Source organism: Mustela nigripes, chromosome X (genome assembly GCF_022355385.1).
Source record: "Mustela nigripes isolate SB6536 chromosome X, MUSNIG.SB6536, whole genome shotgun sequence".
In the NCBI taxonomy this organism is placed as follows: domain Eukaryota; kingdom Metazoa; phylum Chordata; class Mammalia; order Carnivora; family Mustelidae; genus Mustela; species Mustela nigripes.
In genome coordinates this window covers 50867253-50886980 of record NC_081575.1, presented here as the reverse complement: position 1 = coordinate 50886980, position 19728 = coordinate 50867253, and the positions used below count along the sequence as shown (strand labels likewise).

At 35.6% G+C, this 19728-nt stretch overlaps 1 protein-coding gene across 1 annotated transcript in view; it reads left to right on the top strand.

Annotated features, from left to right (window-relative positions):
- The window catches only part of DIAPH2 (diaphanous related formin 2), a 987699-nt gene that overhangs the window by 423581 nt on the left and 544390 nt on the right, over positions 1-19728 (top strand). Inside the window, exon 19 of the mRNA XM_059385748.1 lies at positions 14001-14102. Within this exon, the coding sequence (XP_059241731.1) occupies positions 14001-14102 (102 nt within the window). The remainder of the gene's footprint in view (positions 1-14000; positions 14103-19728) is intronic.

Genomic DNA, 19728 nt, shown 5'->3' with positions numbered 1-19728 from the left:
ATATATTTTTATCCCCAGGGGTACAGGTCTGTGAATCACCAGGTTTACACACTTCACAGCACTCACCAAAACACATACCCTCCCCAATGTCCATAATATCCAAGCATTCTTAATCAAGGTGGTCTTTAGCTTCCAGGTGTTTGAGTTCCTTCTGAACTTTTCCTTGTGATTGAGCTCCAGTTTCAATGCACTGTGATCTGAGAATATGCAGGGAATAATCTCGGTCTTTTGGTATCGGCTGAGTCCTGATTTGTGACCCAGTATGTGGTCTGTTCTGGAGAAGGTTCCATGTGCACTTGCGAAGAATGAGTAGTCTGTAGTTTTAGGGTGGAATGTTCTCTATATATCTATGTATATATCTATGAGGTCCATCTGGTCCAATGTGTCATTCAATGCTCTTGTTTCTTTATTGATTTTCTGCTTTGATGATCTGTCCATTTCTGAGAGAGGAGTGTTAAGATCTCCTACTATTAATTTTTTCATATCAATATGACTCTTTATCTTGATTAACAGTTTTCTTATGTCATTGGCTGCTTCCATATTGGGGGCATAGATATTTACAATTGTTAGATCATCTTGTTGAATAGTTCCTTTAAAAAGTATGTAGTGTCCTTCTGTATCTCTGACTATAGTCTTTAGTTTAAAATCTAATTTATCTGATAAGAGAATCACTACCCTGGTCTTCTTTTGAGGCCCACTGGCATGAAAGATGCTTCTACATCTGAGATTTTCCAGGTTTCCCGGGTTGGGAGTGCCTGGTCTTTCTTGGTCTAAGAGCACCCAACTTGCACTCACACCTTTCAGGGAAGGCTGTGGGTCGCACGCACGCATCTCAGGCTCTGAGAGCAGGGCGTAGGTCCGAAAGCACCAGGCTGGGCCATCGCAAACCTCTCTCATAGGAGAGTTTGGGGCTCGTGTTTCAGGCTCTGAGACAATGGCACGCGTCTAAGAATGCCGGGTTGGCCTTTGTACACCTCTCTCAGTGGAGGGTGAGGGGCGTGTGTTTCTTCGGCTCTGTAGCAGGGCTCCGTGTTCTGCTGTCTGTTGCGGCTCCCAGCCTCTCACAGGAGCTGGACCACATGCAATCCTGGGCGCGCTGCCGGCTCAGGGACCAAGACCTGGTTTCTCAGCCGCAGTCTCTCTTACACAGCGCCAGGGGAGGCTGACCTGGGTCCGGGGACTTAAGTCCCTGTCCCTAGCCGCCCCGATTCCCACAATCTGCCCCCCGCCCCCGTAATCCTTTGGTCTTTTTGAGTGCTTTCAACATGTGTCCAAGTTAATGCTGGTCCACAGACACAGGGCACTCTTCCAACTGGTCACCTCTGGTGACTCCCTCCCCCTTTTGTTTATCTTTGGATATCAATTCGATGTTCCCTCTCCACTTTACCTGCCCACTGCTGTCCTCTGCCCCTGTAGAGATCCAAACGTGTATAATTCTGATCTCAGGCTGATTTTATGGGTGATCGGATTTCTTTGGTAGGTAATCAGCTCACTTTAGGGTATAGGTTGAAAAGGCGCCTCCTCCTACTTCCCCGCCATCTTGTCTCCTCCTATTAAGGCTGATTTTTTGTGGTCACTTTAGATGTACACTTACAATCCTAAGAGACTATTTAGGGAACGAAAAAGAGACAGTTGTGATTTGGGATCAACCCTTTGATCCCTGTTGGATTTACACATTTAAGAAAGCATGTGGTTTATAAATGTGTTTGATTATGAAAATCGTATTTCAAAAATAGGATTACTAATCAACAGTTATATTAAGTTGCTTCTAGATGCTGTTTTGCAAGGAAAATGTTGAACGTTTACTTACATTTTTGAAGATTTATGGAAGAAAAAGTTGCCCTTAGTTGCCAAAGGAAGGGGATAAGCTACCAGATACTTATTGAAGACCTGTTATGTCAAGGGTTGTTAAACTATAGCATGTCAAATGTAGCCCATCAGGTATTTATTATTATTTATTATTTATTATTTTATTATTATTTATTATCTGCGACTGCCTTCACATTACAATGTCAGAGTTCCATACAGTTGCAAGAGAAACTGTATGACCTGCAAATCCTAGAGTATTAAATATCTGGCTCTATCCAAAACTCTGACTTACACATTCTAGAATTTGCTTGAACTCATTTTCAAAGGCTTTCTTTGTTCTTTCCAGGGGTGTATAGGGGAGAGGTTATCATGACTCATCAGCTAGTGTTCTTTTGTTTTGGGCTTCCTCCTCAAACCTTTGCCTGTGCTGTGTATAACCATTTTTTAATCTGGTATCTTCTGAGCCCCTGAATTCCTGATATAATCTCTCAGCCTCTTACTCCAGCTCTTCATTCATAAATTACACAAAAATTGGTTTACAAGACTGTACTAGGTGGGAATGCATCCTCCAAGCTGGTGGTCCATCTCTAGTCCTCTTATTTATCTTCTTCTGTCAACTATTAAAAATATAATTAACACCCGGCACCTCCTGTAGGCATTAGGCATTACTGACCACCAAACTCAGAATTACAGTTTGAGTATACAAGCTTGCCAAACTATTTATAGTAAAAGAAGCCACAACTTTGAAGACACAGATATGGTTAGAACACAAGAACTCTATGAGAGATAGTAAAGCATGGAATATGTTTAATATCTCTACTGAACCCTCTTATCTTAAATTATTTCGTAGTAAATGTGCGGTAAGTAGTAGTAAGTGGTAGGTAACTGTGACTCTCCTTACGTATTTATGAAGAATGGTAGAGCCTAGTATCAAAAGCATGGACTTTGGGGTCAAACAGTCTAGGATTGACTTCTACCTCTGCCATTTAACTTTTCTCTGAGATTTATTGAAAGTCCCTGGGTATCTCACTTTCCTTATTGTAAAGTAGTAATAATACTGATACTGTTATGGACTGAATATTGTGTTTCCCTAAAATTTATACATTGAAGCCCTAGCTCTCAGCATATTACAAGTAATTAAGGTTAACTGAGGTCAGAAGTGTGGGGCCCTGATCCAATAAGACCACAGACGTTGCTCACTCTCTTTCTTCCTGAATACACACAAAAGGAAAGCCATGTGAGCACAGAGTGAGATGGTGACCACCTATAAGCCAAGAAAATAGCCTTCAGAATAAAACCTACCTTCTCAGCACCTTGATCTTGAAATTCCCTGGCTCCAGAACTTTGAGAAATAAATTCTTATGTCAGCCTGAGCAGAGTAATACGAATACCTCCCTTGCACAGTTACAAGGGTAATCCATCCAGTGGAATGTCTGGTGGCAGTTACATCTATACTCTTAAGTACTATGTGTACCCAGTATTTTCCAGGTCATATGAATCTTGGGATAGAAATAAAAATTACAAAACTATTCTATGAACAATACACCTGAATTGGTTTTGCTGGAAGTAGTCCTCTATAGGTCTCTTTAACTGGTTTAGGAATTCTTCAGGGCAGTCTTACTTGTATATATAATGCCTATATATGCCTTAATTTTTGTACGTTTAACCTTCAGAGTATCCTTTGTAAGGTTTGTTATTCATGGAAAGTCTTAAATTGCATTTTTTGAATTCAGCCATTTTTACAGATATACCAGTCAACAGTTCTCTTTCTGTTAGCATTGATTTTTCTTTTTTTGTCTGCACAGGAATGTATGTGCAGATGTTTTAATATTTTTGTTGCAATTTGACTTGCATTTATAAATTATGTGATGAATAAGAAATGAATATGTTGAAGCTAGTGATAAGAAATATGTGTATCAAACAATATTATTGTGAAGATTGAATTCCTTAGTCATGCTGAAAGCAATGAATCCTTAAGCCTCTCCTCATAGCACATCATTATGTTGTTGAAATTTGTTTTATTTGAATTTCACTAATAAATTCTGATAGGCCTCTAGGGCTAGGCCACCAGTTGATGTGTGTCACTTTATTCTTCCTACTGTATTGATGGAGCCACTTGAAGACTAGACTTCATTTCTATGCTTCATCCTCTGGTGCACAAAGTACTTTTTCCCCAATTTATACCACAAAGCATTTTTGTCCTATGCACTCATATATTAGAGACATCTTTAGTGGTGAAATCCTTTTGTTCTTATCTCTGTATCTCTGTTCGTTTTTGAATTGATAGTATATTTACATGGTTTAAAGTTCAAGAGGTACAAGAATAGTATACAGGGAAATTTATTTTTCTCATCTCTGTACCCCAGCTACTCAGTCCCTTCCCTAGGAGTAACTAATGCAATACATTTCTTATATTTCTTCCCAGATACATTTTATGTATATGCTAGCAAAGACATACATTCTTCCCTCTTTTTTTTTCCGTAAATGGTAGTACTGCATAGTCTTGTATAACTTGGTTGCTTTATCTAACAATATTTATTGAAGATTGTTCCATATCATTCTATAAAGATCTTCTTTGGTCTTGGATATAGCAGCAGAGTGATACATTGAATGGACATTTCATAGTTTAATCTTCCTTCTATTGATGAGCTTTTGGGTTATTTCAAATCTTTTGGTATTATAATCAATGCCCAGTGTAACATAATTTATTGAAGCTGTCTGCAGTAGATGAACACTTTTGACCTTTTGCTATTAACTATACTGGAATACATAACATTATACATAAATCATTTTGCACAAATAAGAGTATATATATATAGTATGAATTCCAAAATAATGGGAGTGCCTATTTTTTCCAGGAATGATTCTAGATCATAGCATGTAACAGTGAACAAAACAGTGACAAATCCCTCTCTTTAATAGAGCTCATATTGGGGTGCCTGGGTGGCTCAGTCTGTTAAGGCATCTGCCTTTGGCTCAGGTCATGGTCCCATAGTATTGGGATCAAGCCCCGCATCAGGCCCCCTGCAGGGAGCCTGCTTCCTCCTCTCTCCCTCTGCCTGCCTCTCCACCTACTTGTGATCTCTCTCTTTGTGTCAAATAAATAAATAAAATCTCTAAAAAAATAGAGCTCATATCAAAGTGGAAGGTAGACAATAAAATAAAAAATACATTTGATGTCAGATGGTGATAATTGCTTCTGAGAGAAATGAAGCAAGCAAGGAGGAAAATACGTGGCAGGAGGGAGGAGTTCTGATTTGGAATTACATCACTAGAAGAGATTTCTTTGAGAAAGTTACATTGAATAAAGATCTGAAAGAAGTGAGGGAATATTTGGGGTGACATAATAGCAAGTGCTAAGACCCTGCTGTAGGTATTTTTGAAGAACAGCAAGGAAGCTTGTGTGGCTAGAGTAAATGAGAGGAAAGTAGCAAAAGATGAGATCAGAATAGTTATGGAAGGGACATGAAATATGAAATAGGAAATTCTGTGCTATTGTTAAGACATTTTTTTTCACTATTAATAAGGCAGGAAGCCATTGGAGGGTTTTGAACAATAGAATAACATTAATTAGTGAATTGACAGGGTAGAATGGAGAAGGGGAAAGTTGGAATAGAGACAGGTTATTAGGCTACAACAATAACTCAGACTAGTAATAGTGGCTTGAAACCCTTAGCGAGAAGTGGAGATGATGAGAAGTTATCAGATACTGGATGTCTCAAAAAAATGGGTTGTAACCTGTGAGAGGGAAGAGTTAATGATAACTCGTTTCTGTATGTGTGTGTGTGTGTGTGTGTGTGTACATGCACGTGAGCCTGCGGTGCCAGTGTATATTTTTCTTGAACAATTAGGATTGGGTTGCCATTTGTTGAGATGGTTAAGACTATGGGAAGAGCAAGTTTGGGTGTAAGATAAAGAATATGGTATAGGATGTGTTTAATTTATAGTGCTTATTAGACAAGTAGCAATACCCAGGAGATGAGAATCTTCTTTTGGAATACATAGTTTTCCAGTGAGCCTTCACTTTAATAAATCCTTGGTGAGATCTACAACACTGACCTTCAAGCTTATGTACAGCTATGCCTGAAACCCAGACTGAAAAATCATGGCTGCGAACATTTCAGAGTGTTATTTTGTTCAGACTTGCTCATAAGGTTAACTGGCTTTTGCATTAAACTCAATTGTGTGCACGACTTGTACCAGTCTGAAATAGACCACATTATAAAAGAAAAACTTGAATATGATGAATCTCCAAAGTGTTCTCAACAAGAAATATCCTATTAGCGTGACAGTACTTGTTTTATCATCATAATTCCTACTGTTGTGTTTCTTAGCATTCAGCTTTGACATACTCAGCTCTTGGGATTTATTGCTGGACTTAGTGTTTTGTGGCATGAATTAGGAAATTTTGCATAAGGGAATCCTCTGAGTGTGTGGAATGGCCGGAAAAATATCAGTCCATACACACAAAGTTGGAGTCAACTTACAAATAAAGGAATTAACTATAAAGCTTGAATAAGGTACTTCATCAAGGTTAAAGGTTAGCAAGAATAAGTTCCACCACCTTATTTGTCAAATACTCAGTTGAGGTAAGAACCATGCTTCCATTTTGGTGTTTAAAATATCACTTCAGGGGCGACTGGGTGGCTCAGTTGGGTAAGCATCTGACTTCAGCTCAGGTCATGATCCCAGGGTCCTGGGAATTGAGCCCCGTGTCGGGCTCCCTGTTTGGCAGGAAGCCTGCTTCTCCCTCTCCCTCTGCCTGCCTCTCTGCCTGCTAGTGCTCACTCGCACTCTGTGTGTGTATGTGTGTCTGTCAAATAAAGTCTTTAATAAAATAAAATAAAACAAAATAAATAAAGTAAAATAAAATACCACTTCAAACAAGGGAGATTCTACCTAAATCTCTAAGTTAACTTTATTTGTCCTCCCTAAAATAAACATTACCTTCTGAACTATTGAAGCCCAATTGAAAATATACAACATTAGCTATGCACATGTTAACACTATGTTAAACATAGTGTTCTGGTGACATTTAGCAGTGTTCCATAATTTGCTTAATGAACACATGTACAATCATATTAGTTATGTAGATGTTAATTTGCAGTAACATGTGCTTCCTGATTTGGGGGTTCTTATCTAAACTACGACCAATTTAAAAAAATAAATAAACTACCACCAGTAAGATTTGTTCCTTAATTAGGGAATTATTACAAAGTATGTATGTGTGATTCCCACTCTTTGAACCATTAATCCATTTAATGTGCTGTAAACTTCAGGAACATTCCTGTTAATACCATTCCTATGGCTTGAGGTACAATCCAGGTGACAATGAAACTCCCTTTCTGTGGGATTCCTTAGTTAGAGCACAGCTGTAGGCAACACAGAAAAGGGAAGCCCACAGATGCAATATAGGGCACATAAGAGGAGATGGAAATGCAGTCTCATACTGCATATTGCATCAGCTTTCCCTCTCAGGTTTTGATAAACAAATATGTTAATCCTCACAGAATAGATACAAAAACAGTTGAAAATAAAATTGTGCTTGCTGACCAAACTGACTAATCTTTATAGTTTTTATCATTCCTTCCCCTAGTGTTTCTGATTCCTATATACCCTTAGTCCCTCGATTGCCAAGGCTAACAGTTTATGAAGTGTATATATACATATATATACACATACATATATGTATAAATCTGGTAATACAATTTTTATTTTTGTGTTGAAAAAATAGAAGTCTACATAGGCTAATATAGAAAACACTTGAGGTACCAGCCTCCCAGAATGAAAATATGTTAACATTTCATCATATTTACTACAGATATTTGCTTTCAAATAAATTAAAACATTAGAGATAAAATTGATGTTTCCAGGGTTTTACTTGTTCCAGTATCACTTTCCTCCCCCAAGAAACATGGTCATTAATCTGCTAAGTATTTATTATGTTTTTAAAATTTACATATATATATATATATACACACACACATATATACATATATATACATACATTTATAATTTATAAACAATACATAAGATTGTTCTGTTTTATTTTTAATTTAGATGAATGCTATTATACTGCATACAGCATTTTCCATGATGTTTATTTTTCCATTCAGAATTGTAATTGAGATCTATTCTTACTGGAATATTTAGCTGTAGTACAGTCACTATAAATGCTGAGTTGTATTCCATTATGTGAATATAGCACAATTTATTTATCCATTTCATAACACCCTGGCATGTGGGTTGTTTCTAGTTTTTGTCCTGTTGTAAACTTTGCTGCAGTTAACATTCTTGTCTCCTTGACTGTTTGACCCAACAATGGAAAGATTGCGTTATACTTATGGTAAGCATACCTTAGATGTATTAGATGCTAATAAATGTTTATTTTCTTTTGTTATCCTAATTTTTACTACCACTGTTGGCACAAAAAAAATTCTGATTTTTTTTGCCTCCTCATCCATACTCGGTATATTACAAGACTTTTTTGTTACTTCAATTTGATGACTCTAAAATGGTATTTTGTTGGTTATTTTCATTTGCATTTCCCTGATGACTGGTGAGGTTGAGCGTCTTTTTACTAGTTGGTATATGATCTTGGATAAATGACTCAAGTTTTCTGTTCTGTAGTTTCCTCCTTTATAAAATGACAATGGTAGTATCTATTATATAAGGTGACAGAGGAGGTATTTAATAAAAGTTGATTTTGGTGTTGATTGTGATGATTGTGATCATGGTTACTGTTAGTACTAGTACTACTATCACTGTTATTGTTGTAGTTCTTATTATTCCACTTTCCCCTTTTATGTGCTATATATGTATATATACATATATTAATATATATCACTTATAAAGTAATACATATATATATATTCCTTTCGCCACTATCAGTTGTATTTGTACACTGAATTTGTACACTGAATTTTTCAGTTGTATTTCTACACAGAAATAATAGATTTTCCCTGCCTGCCCTTTTCATACTTGAGCTCATTTTAACATGAAATTATTTATTGACGTTTAACACCTATTTCAGCTAATACACGAAAAATTATTTCCATATAGTTAGAATCATTTCTGGAATGCATACAAATGGAAAAATATTTATTTATCTAGAGAGATCACAATTTTAAAATCAGTATATCTAAAACAAGTTGGGCATTTACTTGTTGGATATACATATATGTATGAATAAAGTTACATAAATATTTTTAGGTGGTTTTTTAATGCTACTGTTACTGGCTTTATTTATCCTGGTTTTGTGTAGAGTACACTTAGTAAGAAGTATCATATTTTCACTTCTCCACATAGTCCTTATAATATGATTTAGTACATCACTTGATGCTGATTTAAGATACAGGTTTTGTTAATATGAAATTACTTTCAATAACAAAAAGAATTCGTTGAGTGATACGCATATATTCATTCCAACTATATTATTATGGTTAAAGAAAATTATAAATGTTAGATATCTTTTGGAGATACTTCCCTAATTAGTAGTTTACATATGACCATTTATGTAAGAAAAAATGAGTAGACATTTAAGTCTATATGCCTGTGCCTAGGCTCACACATAGTAGGTCTTCAACAAGTATTTGCGGATAAATGAATGGATCGATAATACTGATGCTGACTCCAGGAATCAATCTTTCTCACTGGAATTTTGAGATAAAGTAGGTATAAAAATTTATTGTGATTTATAGTAGTTATCATTATGTAAATCATTCAGTGTTACCCATTTATAATATCTTAATATCTGCTACAACTTACAGATATCTTGGCACATGTTGTATGTACCCACTGGGAGCAGAAATTAATAGGGGATTTATGAAAACTGCCTAAATTAGATCAGGAAAAGATTATAGCCATGTTTACTTTATGCCAGTGAGCATCCCTCAATTGTAAGGAAATAAATTTGTAGAATAATTGCAGATAAAAATCCACATATAAAAGGAAATATAAGAATACTTAATGGGACTTTTATATAATTAATATCTTGATGTTAACACATTTAATAATAATACAGATGTCTTTATTATACATCATTATCTTTCTACAGATAATATTTTATGATATTTCATTATTATTTGTTCAATTAACATTGACAATTTAAGCACTCAATTCATCAGATTCAAAACCAGTGGCTATATGGTTTTTCTTTTGCATATGGAAAGATCACATTTGATTATAGTCCTCATTATGAACATGAGTACCATAGGGCCATTTATGATAAAATCAATTACTGAAGTTTTTGTATTGAGACTTAAAAAAAATCTCTTCAGTCCCATTCAAATAATTTCAGATAACAAAATCACTATAATTTAAGTTTTTACATTATGATATTTTTGGTGTAAGCACTTTTCACATAAGATTTACCAGCTCACAAATTTTTAAGTGCACAGTACTGTATTATTTTTACTAACTATAGCTACAATTTTGTACCACTGATCTTTAGAACTTATTCATCTTATGTAACAGAAACTTTATACACTTTGAACAACAACTCCGCACTTCCGCCTCCCTTGGTCCCCGACAACCATAATTCATTCTTTGTGTCTATGAATTTGACATTTTAGATGCTTCATAATTAGGTAGTTTTTGACTTTTTATGTCTTGCTTATTTTATTTATTTATTTATTTATTTTCATCATAACAGTATTCATTATTTTTGCACCACACCCTATGTCTTGCTTATTTTAAGTAGCATAATGTTCCCCAGGTTCATCTGTGTTATTTATTATATATGGCAGGATTTTCTTTCTTTTTTTTTTTTAAGGGTGAGTAACATTTCACTATATGTATATACCACATTTCTTTATTCATTCATCTTTTGATGGACATGTAGATTCTTTTCATAACTTGGCTGTTTTGTGAATAATACTACAGTAAATATGGGAGTGCAGTATCTCTTTGAGAGTCTCAGTTTTTTTGTTTATATACCCAGAAGTGAGATTGGTAGATCTTATGGTAGTTGTAGTTTTAATTATTTGTAGAATTGCTGTAGTGTTCTCTGTAGAATATACATCATTTTATATTTCTACCAACAATGTACAAGTGTTCCAATTCCTCTATGGCATCCTCATTAACACTTTGTTTTGGTTTTGATATAAGCCATTCAAGGAGCTGTGAGGTGATATCTCATTGTGGTTTTGATTTGTATTACCCCCATGATATTGAGGGCATTTCTGTATACCTGTTGTCCATCTTTGTGTCTTCTTTGGAGAAATGTTTATTGGGCTTAAATTGAGTTATTCAATTGCCCATATTTTAATCAAATCATGGAATATTTCATTTTTTAAAGCATTTGAAACATACAATAAAAGCATCCTAGGATAGGTAACATTTTGAAACTTTTTGAAAGCAAGACATTTTTTTTTTTTTTTTTGAAAGCAAGACATTTTTAATATAAGAAGACTTTAGTGCTATCTGGATCAAAGTTTCTTATGTCATTACCTCTCTTCAAATTCTCTATTTATGTAAGCCTGTGCTTGTGATCAGTAGGGAATGCTTTCAAAAACAAGAAAGCCAAAGGCAGTAATAGCCACTGGTTAATATTCACTGATCATGGCAAAAACTTTATTGTTTGTGAAAGGCTGTTTAGTTAAGGAACTATTTTATACTAGCTTTGCTCTAGTAATTCTAAAATAGTAGTGCCCAGTCACGGAAGTCTTACCATTTCTTCAACCTAAGATAAAGCCAATTTACATAATACAACAGAAATAGATTAGGATTTAGGATATTTAAGACATCTCATCTTAATTTTAAACAACTTGTTTATTTGAGAAGTGAAGAAGTTAGAATATATTTTAATGAAAAAAATGCAAAAAATATGAAGTCATACAAAATGAGCATTATGTATGTCTGGGTTACTCCAGAGTCTTGTTAGTTTGCAGAAAATCTTACAATATCTGTTACACTATAGCATTTTCATCCTATATGTACTTGGTTAACTAGTCTCCCATAGTGGGGTTTGAGGCATATTTGGAGATTAGGACAGTTTTCTTGACTATTTCTTTGGGAAAATTTTTCTGATATTCCAGAAGTAATTAAAATATGATTCAGGTACTTCTTTTTTTAATTAACAAAGGATATGATATTTGGACTGTCATTTTTTTTTATAGAGTTGTCTTAACCTGGGCATGGTTTGGACATGAGGTCATGATTTTCAAATGTAATTATTATGTAGTCTGCTTATACTCTGTGTCACTTTAGATCAGTCATAGTGGTAAAGCTTAGAACTAAATGTTAGTACTTAATTATTCAGGTAATTTATTTTATTTTTTCTGGGAAGTTCATTTAATTTTCCTATATTTTACACCATTAATACAAAGAGAGTCTTAATGAACTTGCAGTATTTGATGCATCCTATAACATGTATAGAAAGTTTTCTAGATGCTAACATGTGAACACTTAGCTTAGCAAAAATGTACTGTAGTTGTGTGTTGCTTTTCCTCTAAAGAAAATTAGTAACTCATTTGTGATCTCTTTAACAAAAATCAGATAAGTTAAAATAATAAAAATAATGATTTCTTCAAAATGAAATTATATTTTTGAAAGTAATAAGCATGATTATTACGATCATATGATTCATGATGAAGTTTAGCAGCATACAGTTGGGGATAAAAGTATATTACTATTTGAATGAAAAAACAATGTTGGCTTTAATTTTCTCATGTTTTTTAATGGTCCCATTACTTACAACCCCATTTTTATATTAGAAGTAAACTTCCAACACCTGAGTACAATAGTAGCTGTGGAATTTTTGTATAGGAGGGTTTAGGGATTTGCCATAAAGCTTCATTTTCATAGCAGATAGCTACATTGCTTTTAGTTTGGTTTTTGAGGTGGGTGTTCTGAGGTAGAGCTGATGGAGGTTGTGCTGGGCTAAAGCCACTCCTTGGCACTGCTACTTCACACAGTTTCAGGTCCTTTGAACTGTTAAGACCTAGAGGACTACCTTCTGAACAGAGCATAACTAAATATTTTCTTCTAATAAGGCAAATAGTACTAAAAACTGTTATGGAGACAAAGATAGTTAAAAAAAAATACAAGTCTTTGTATTTATTAATTATGTGCATGCAAATGGTGCTGTTGTTGTGATGAAGTTCTAGAACCTAGGTGAAGTTCGGTGGGCTGAGGTCCGGAGCCGATGACCAAGAAAGAATTCTTGAGACATCTTTGGTGCAAAATGGTGGTTTATTAAAGCACAGGGACAGGACCCGTGGGCAGGAAGAGCTGCTGCAGGGGTTGTGAGGGTAGGCATGTTATATACCCTGTGGTTGGGGGAAGGTGAGGGGAAGGAAGGTTTCAAGGAGTTTTCATATGCTAAAGAGGGCCTACAAGGTTCCAGGATGTCCCAGGCCTACCTGAGGCCTTGCCCTTGCAGCTGGATCAATGTTGTCTTTAGTCCAGTCATTAACATTAAGATAGTTGGGAGACTTTTTGGTGGTGTGTCACAATCTCTTTGTTAGTGAGATTTAGGACATTTGTAAGCCAAGGGAGACTCCTGTCTAGCAGGATTGTGAGCTCTGCAAGTTAACTATTTGCTTATTGTTCATGGCAGTCAGGGCTGCCTGAGGGATGCTACACATATGACTGAGGGGGAGCGGATGGAGAGGGGGTTGCAAGGTGCCAGCTTTTGCTTTGTCTTCAGCCAGCCTTGTGCTCCCTCATCAGTTGTGCAACTTGCAAATGGTTCCTATTTATTCATCAAAGCAATCTCAGCAGGAATTTTTATATGACAACCTGTTTAGCAGTTAAAGTTACTTTATATACTTTAAAGCAGTTCCACTGAATTAAAGACATTCTAAATTTTAGCATATTTTAGGATAAATGCATAACTGCTTTTTTCCTCAATTAATACAAATTAGGGAGAGTTTACTATATATTTAAATCCAGTACTACTGTAGATACCTGGTAAAGGAGTCGTGAATGGTGCACATTAAGTAAGAAACTGCAATTGATTTTTGGTACTATTTGGCTTATCTTTTCTGCTTAAGTGCTGAAATTTAATTTGTAGAGTAACCTCTAAATTGGTCTACATTATTATATTTATCCTCTTTAAACTAATGAAATAAACACATTTACTGATTTTTGGCATAAGGTTTATTAACGTAGTTAATATGCCTTACTGATTGATTTCACGTGATTGGATTATTACCATTATTGTTTTTGAATAAACGTTTTTCCTTTAGTTCAAAAGAATGTAGAAGCTTCAGAAGAAAAGAAGATCCTTCCTGCAAAGAAGAAAGTGAAAGAATTGAGAATTTTGGATCCCAAAACAGCCCAGAATCTGTGTATGTGATATTTTCTGTATAAGGGGTGGTGGTGAAGGTGGTGATGAGGTGGTGATGAATATTTTTACACAAAGTGGTAACTAATTTGAACAAGTATATTTAGCATCTACTAGAAACAAAATTGTGTGTAAACATGATTTGAGTTGCCTTTTTGTCATTCTGCCAGAATGGAAACCATCATAATTTAGTCTTCCTCAGGAGAGATGAAACATGAATAATAAAGCTTTTGAAAATACTGATAATTAAGCACTGTTAGAAGACAGAGTAAGGCATTAGGTTCACTCACAGAGTTCAAGAATGTCATTTTCCCCTTTTCCGCCTAGACCTGGGTATATTTACTGATCACACTGGGAAAATTCTTTTATTGCTCTTCCTTTATAGTTGATCTGATTGTGATGTTAGAGAGTTAAATTGTTAACCACTGCACTTAAAAACTGTTCGGTGAACTGGGGGAGGAACTAAGATGGCAAAGGAGTGGGGGGACCCAAAGCTTGTCACGGCTTTTGAACACAGCTAGGTAATTATCATTCATTCTAAATGCTCAAGAAAATAATTGGAGGTCTGAGAGAACAAAAATTGCAAGTCAATAATTAGAAAAGCTGCTACCTTTTGGAAGGAATCCCAGAACATGAAGGAAGAGAAAAGGGGACAGAAGGTTTATTTGTTTCAATTATAACTAAAAACATCCTAGCCTAGGGAACACAGACATCAAACTCCGAGAAGCAAAAGATTTCCTATTAAATCTAACAAAAGCTGACCATTGCCAAGGCATATAATCGTCAAGTTCACAAAACACATAAAAAAGTTTCCCGAGAGCAGTAAAGGAAAAAAAAAAAAAAGCCCTTAAACTACAGAGGAAAACAGATCGCATTCGCAGCAGATCTGTCCACAGAAACATGGCAGATCAGAAGAGAGTGGCAGACTATATTCAATGTGATGAATGGGAAAACTATGCAAACAGAAATTCTTTATCCAGCAAAGCTATCATTCAGAACAGGAGAGATTAAAGATTTTCCCAGACAAACAAAAACTAAAGGAGTTCATGGCCAGTAAACCAGCCCTGCAAGAAATCTTAGAGGGGAATCTTGGCGTAGAGGGGGGGAAAAAGGGCAACAAATACTAGAAAGGAACATAGAGCATCCCCAGAAACATGAAATCTACAGGTAACATAGTGGCACATATTAGTATCTTTTAGTAATCACTCTGAAAGTAAATGGACTAAATGCTTCAATCAAAAGACAGCATATCAGAATGGATTTTTAAAAAAGCAAGATCTATCTATATACTCCCTCCAAGGGACTCATTTTAGACCTAAAGACACCTGCAATTGAAAGTAAGGGGATGGACAGACATCTATCATGCTAATGGATGTCAAAAGAAAGCTGGAGTAGCCATACATAATCAAAGAAACTAGATATTTAAGCAAAGACTGTAACGAGAGATGAAGAAGGGCATTATATCATAAAAAAGGATTCTACCATCAAGAAGATCTAGCAATTATAAATATTTATACCCCCAAATTGGGAGCACCCAAATACATAAATCAGTTAATAATAAGCATAAAGAAACTCATTGATAATAATACAGTAATAGTGGGCAACTTTAACACCCCACTTAGAGCAATGGGCAGATCAGATCATCTAAGCAGAAAATCAGTAAGGAAACAATGTCTTTGAATGACACACTGGACCAGATGGACTTCACAGATACATTCACATTTCATCCTAAAGCAAAAGAATACACACTCTTTTTCAGTCTACATGGAACAATCTCCAGAATAGATGCATCCTGGGTCAGAAATGAGGCCTCAAGAAGTGCAAAAAGTTTGAGGTCATACCATGCATATTTTCAGACCACAACCCTATGAAACTTGAAGTCAATCACAAGAAAAAATTCAGAAAGACCACAAATACATGGAGGTTAAAGAACATCCTACTAAAGAATGAATAGGTTAACTAGGAAATTAAAGAAGAAATTAAAAAAAAAATTACATGGAAACAAATGAAAATGAAAATATGACACTACAAAAACTTTGGCAGGCAGCAAAGGCAGTCCTAAGAAGGAAATACATTGTAATACAAATCTACCTCAAGAAAAAGAAAAGTCTCAAACATACCCTAACCTTACACCTGAAGCTGTTAAAAACAGAACAGGAAATAAAGCCTAAATCCAGCAGAATAAGGGAAATTATTAATAAATATTGTAAGCGAAATCAGTGATACAGAAAAAAAAAAAAACACAAAAACCAATAGGACAGATCAATGATACTAAGCACTCCTACTTGGAAAGACCCAATAAAACTAGCCAGACATATCAGAGAGAGGGGGAGAGAGGGAGGAAGGAAGGGAGGGAGAGAGAGAGAGAGAGAGAGAAACCAAACAGATAAAATACCAAATGACCAAGAGAGCTCAGAGACAAAAACATAGACATACAAACAATTATAAGGCAATACTATGAAAAATTACATGCCAACAAACTGGGCAGTCTTAAAGAAATGCAGAAACTCATAGAAACTTACAGACTACCAGAACTGAAACAGGAAGAAATAGAAAACTTGAACAGACACTTAACTAGCAATGAAATTGAATCAGTAATCAAAAATCTCCCAAGAAACAGGAATCCTGGGCCAGAACTTCTGGACTTCTTCCAGACATTTAAGGAAGAGTTAATACTATTCTTAAACTGTTTCAAAAAATAGAAATGGAAGGAAAACTTTGAAAGTCGTTGTAAAAAGTCAGCATGACCTTGATTCCAGGACTGGACAAAGACTGTACTTAAAAGGAAAATCTCAGGCCAATATCTCTGATGAATATGGATGCAAAAATTCTCAATAAAATACTAGCTGATTTAATTCAGTAGTACATTAAAAGAATTATTCAACATGATCAAGTGGGATTTACTCATGGGCTGCAGGGATATTTCAATATTTGTGAATTAATCACTGTGATACACCACACTATTGAAAGAAAGGATATGGACCACTGATCTCAATAGATGCAGAAAAAGCATTTGACAAAATATGCCATCCTTTATTGATTAAAAACCATCAACAAAGTAAGGATGGGTGGAAAATGTCTCAATATCATAAAGGCCATATACAAAGACCATCAGGTGATAACATCCTCAATGGGTAAAAGCAGAGCTTTTCCTCTATGGTCAGGAGCAAGACAAGGTTGTCTACTCTCACCATTACCGTTTAACATAGTACTAGAAGTCTTAGCCTCAGTAATCAGACAACAGAAAGAAATAAAAAGCATCAAAATTGGCAAGGAAGAAGTCAAGCTTTCACTATTTTCAGATAACATGATACTCTATGTAGAAAACCTGAAAGACTCCACCAGAAATTGCTAGAAGTAATACATGAATTCAGCAGAGTTCCAGGATTTAAGATGAACTTGGAGAAATCCACTGCATTCCTATCCACCAATGATGAAGCAGCAGAAAAGTAACTAAGGAACCAATCCTATTTGCAATTGCACAAAAAACCATGATACCTAGGAATAAACTAACTAAAGAAGTAAAAGATTTGTACTCTGAAAACTATAGAACGGTTATGAAAGAAATTGAAGAGGACACAAAGAAATGGAAAAGCATTCAATGCTCATGGCTTGGGAGGACAAACATTGTTAAAATATATATACTACCCAAAGCAATCTACTTTCATGCAAGCCCTATCAAAATACCAGTATCATTTTTCACAAACCATCCTAATATTTGTATGGAAGCACAAAGGACCCTGAATAGGCAAAGCAATATTGAAAAAGAAAAACAAAACTGGAGGCAACATGATTTCAGATTTCAAGTTACATAACAAAGATGTAGTGGTCAGTATGGTACTGGCACAAAATTACCCACATAGATAAATGGATTAGAATAGAAAACCAAGAAATGGACCCACAAGTATATGGTCACTGCATTTTTGAGAAAGCAGGAACAAATGTCCGATGGAGAAAAGACAGTCTCTTCAACAAATGGTGTTGGGAAAACTAGCCCAAGATCCAGCTTTTGTATCCCAAATGAGAGAAAGTATACATTTGAAGAGGTACGCGCAACCTGGTGTTTGTAGCAACATTATCAACAATAGCCAGATTAAGGAGAGAGCCAAGATGTCTATTGACTGATGAATGGATAAAGATTATGTGTGTGTGTGTGTGTGTGTGTGTGTGTGTGTGTGTGTGTGTGTGTTTATATAATGGGATATTAACCAGCCATCAAAAAGAATGAAATCTTACCAATTATGTGAATGCAGCTTATATGTATTATGTTAAGTGAAATAAGTCAATCAGAGAAAAACAAATTCCATATAATTTTAGTCATATGTGGAATTTAAGAAAGAAAACAGATGAACATATGGGAAGTGGAATAAGAAAAAAAAGGAGAGAGGGAAACAAAGTAGAAGAGACTGAAGGGTACAGAACAAACTGAGGGTTGATGGAGGGAGGAGGGTGGGACATTGGTTAGACATTTGATGGGTATTAAAGGGCACTCATTGTAATAAGCACTGGGTATTGTATGTAAGTGATGAATTATTGAATTCTGGTCCTGAAACCAGTATTGTACTTCATGTTAACTAAATGTAAATAAAAGTTAAAGTGTTTAGTGAACCTTAAAGCCTTTAACAAATCAGTCAGCCATTAAATACGTTTTTGCTAAAGCAGCTGGACAGTTAAACCCATCTTTTTAAAAGATTTTTATTTATTTATTTGACAGACAGAGATCACAAGTAGGCAGAGAGGCAGGCAGAAAGAGAAAGAGAGAGGGAAGCAGGCTCCCTGCTGAGCAGCGGGCCCTATGTGGGACTCCATCCCAGGACCCTGAGATGATGACCTGAGCCGAAGGCAGCGGCTTAACCCACTGAGCCACCCAGGTGCCCTAAACCCATCTTTATTTAACTAGACCTTAGATTTTATTTTGGCATATTCTCCCCCTCTATTGAATTCAGCATTTTTTTATCCACCATGTGTAGACTGTGTTTATATTCTGGGGATACTCAAATACTATGCATGAGAAATTACATCACATCAAGCATTTGTAATTATGTAAGGAAATACCATGGGAGTTTATTTTGATAAGATCCCTTTGTTAAGAGATCACATTAAAATAAACAAATCATCATTCTCCTGTGAGTTGGAATGTTGCTGACAGAAGTCTTCTAATAGTTGTGAATGTGTACATTGCATAACAGAGTACATTTTCTTTTTTTTTAAAGATTTTATTTATTTATTTGACAGAGAGAAATCACAAGTAGATGGAGAGGCAGGCAGGCAGAGAGAGAGAGGGAAGCAGGCTCCCTGCTGAGCAGAGAGCCCGATGCGGGACTCGATCCCAGGACCCCGAGATCATGACCTGAGCCAAAGGCAGCGGCTTAACCCACTAAGCCACCCAGGCGCCCGAGTACATTTTCTTTATAAAGTGAGGACTCAGTAATTAAAAAAAAAAACAGTGTGATCTTAATTGCTAGTTGATATCTGTCAACATTATTTCGATTATGGAGCTCTCACTTGGTGTTTATGTCTAGGTAATCATTTGCCTAGACAGTGAGGATTGGTTTTTCCTTTAAGCTCTAGTGAAATCATAGAGACCTTTAGATGAAAAAAAAAAATCAGAGGAATATATTCATGTTCTG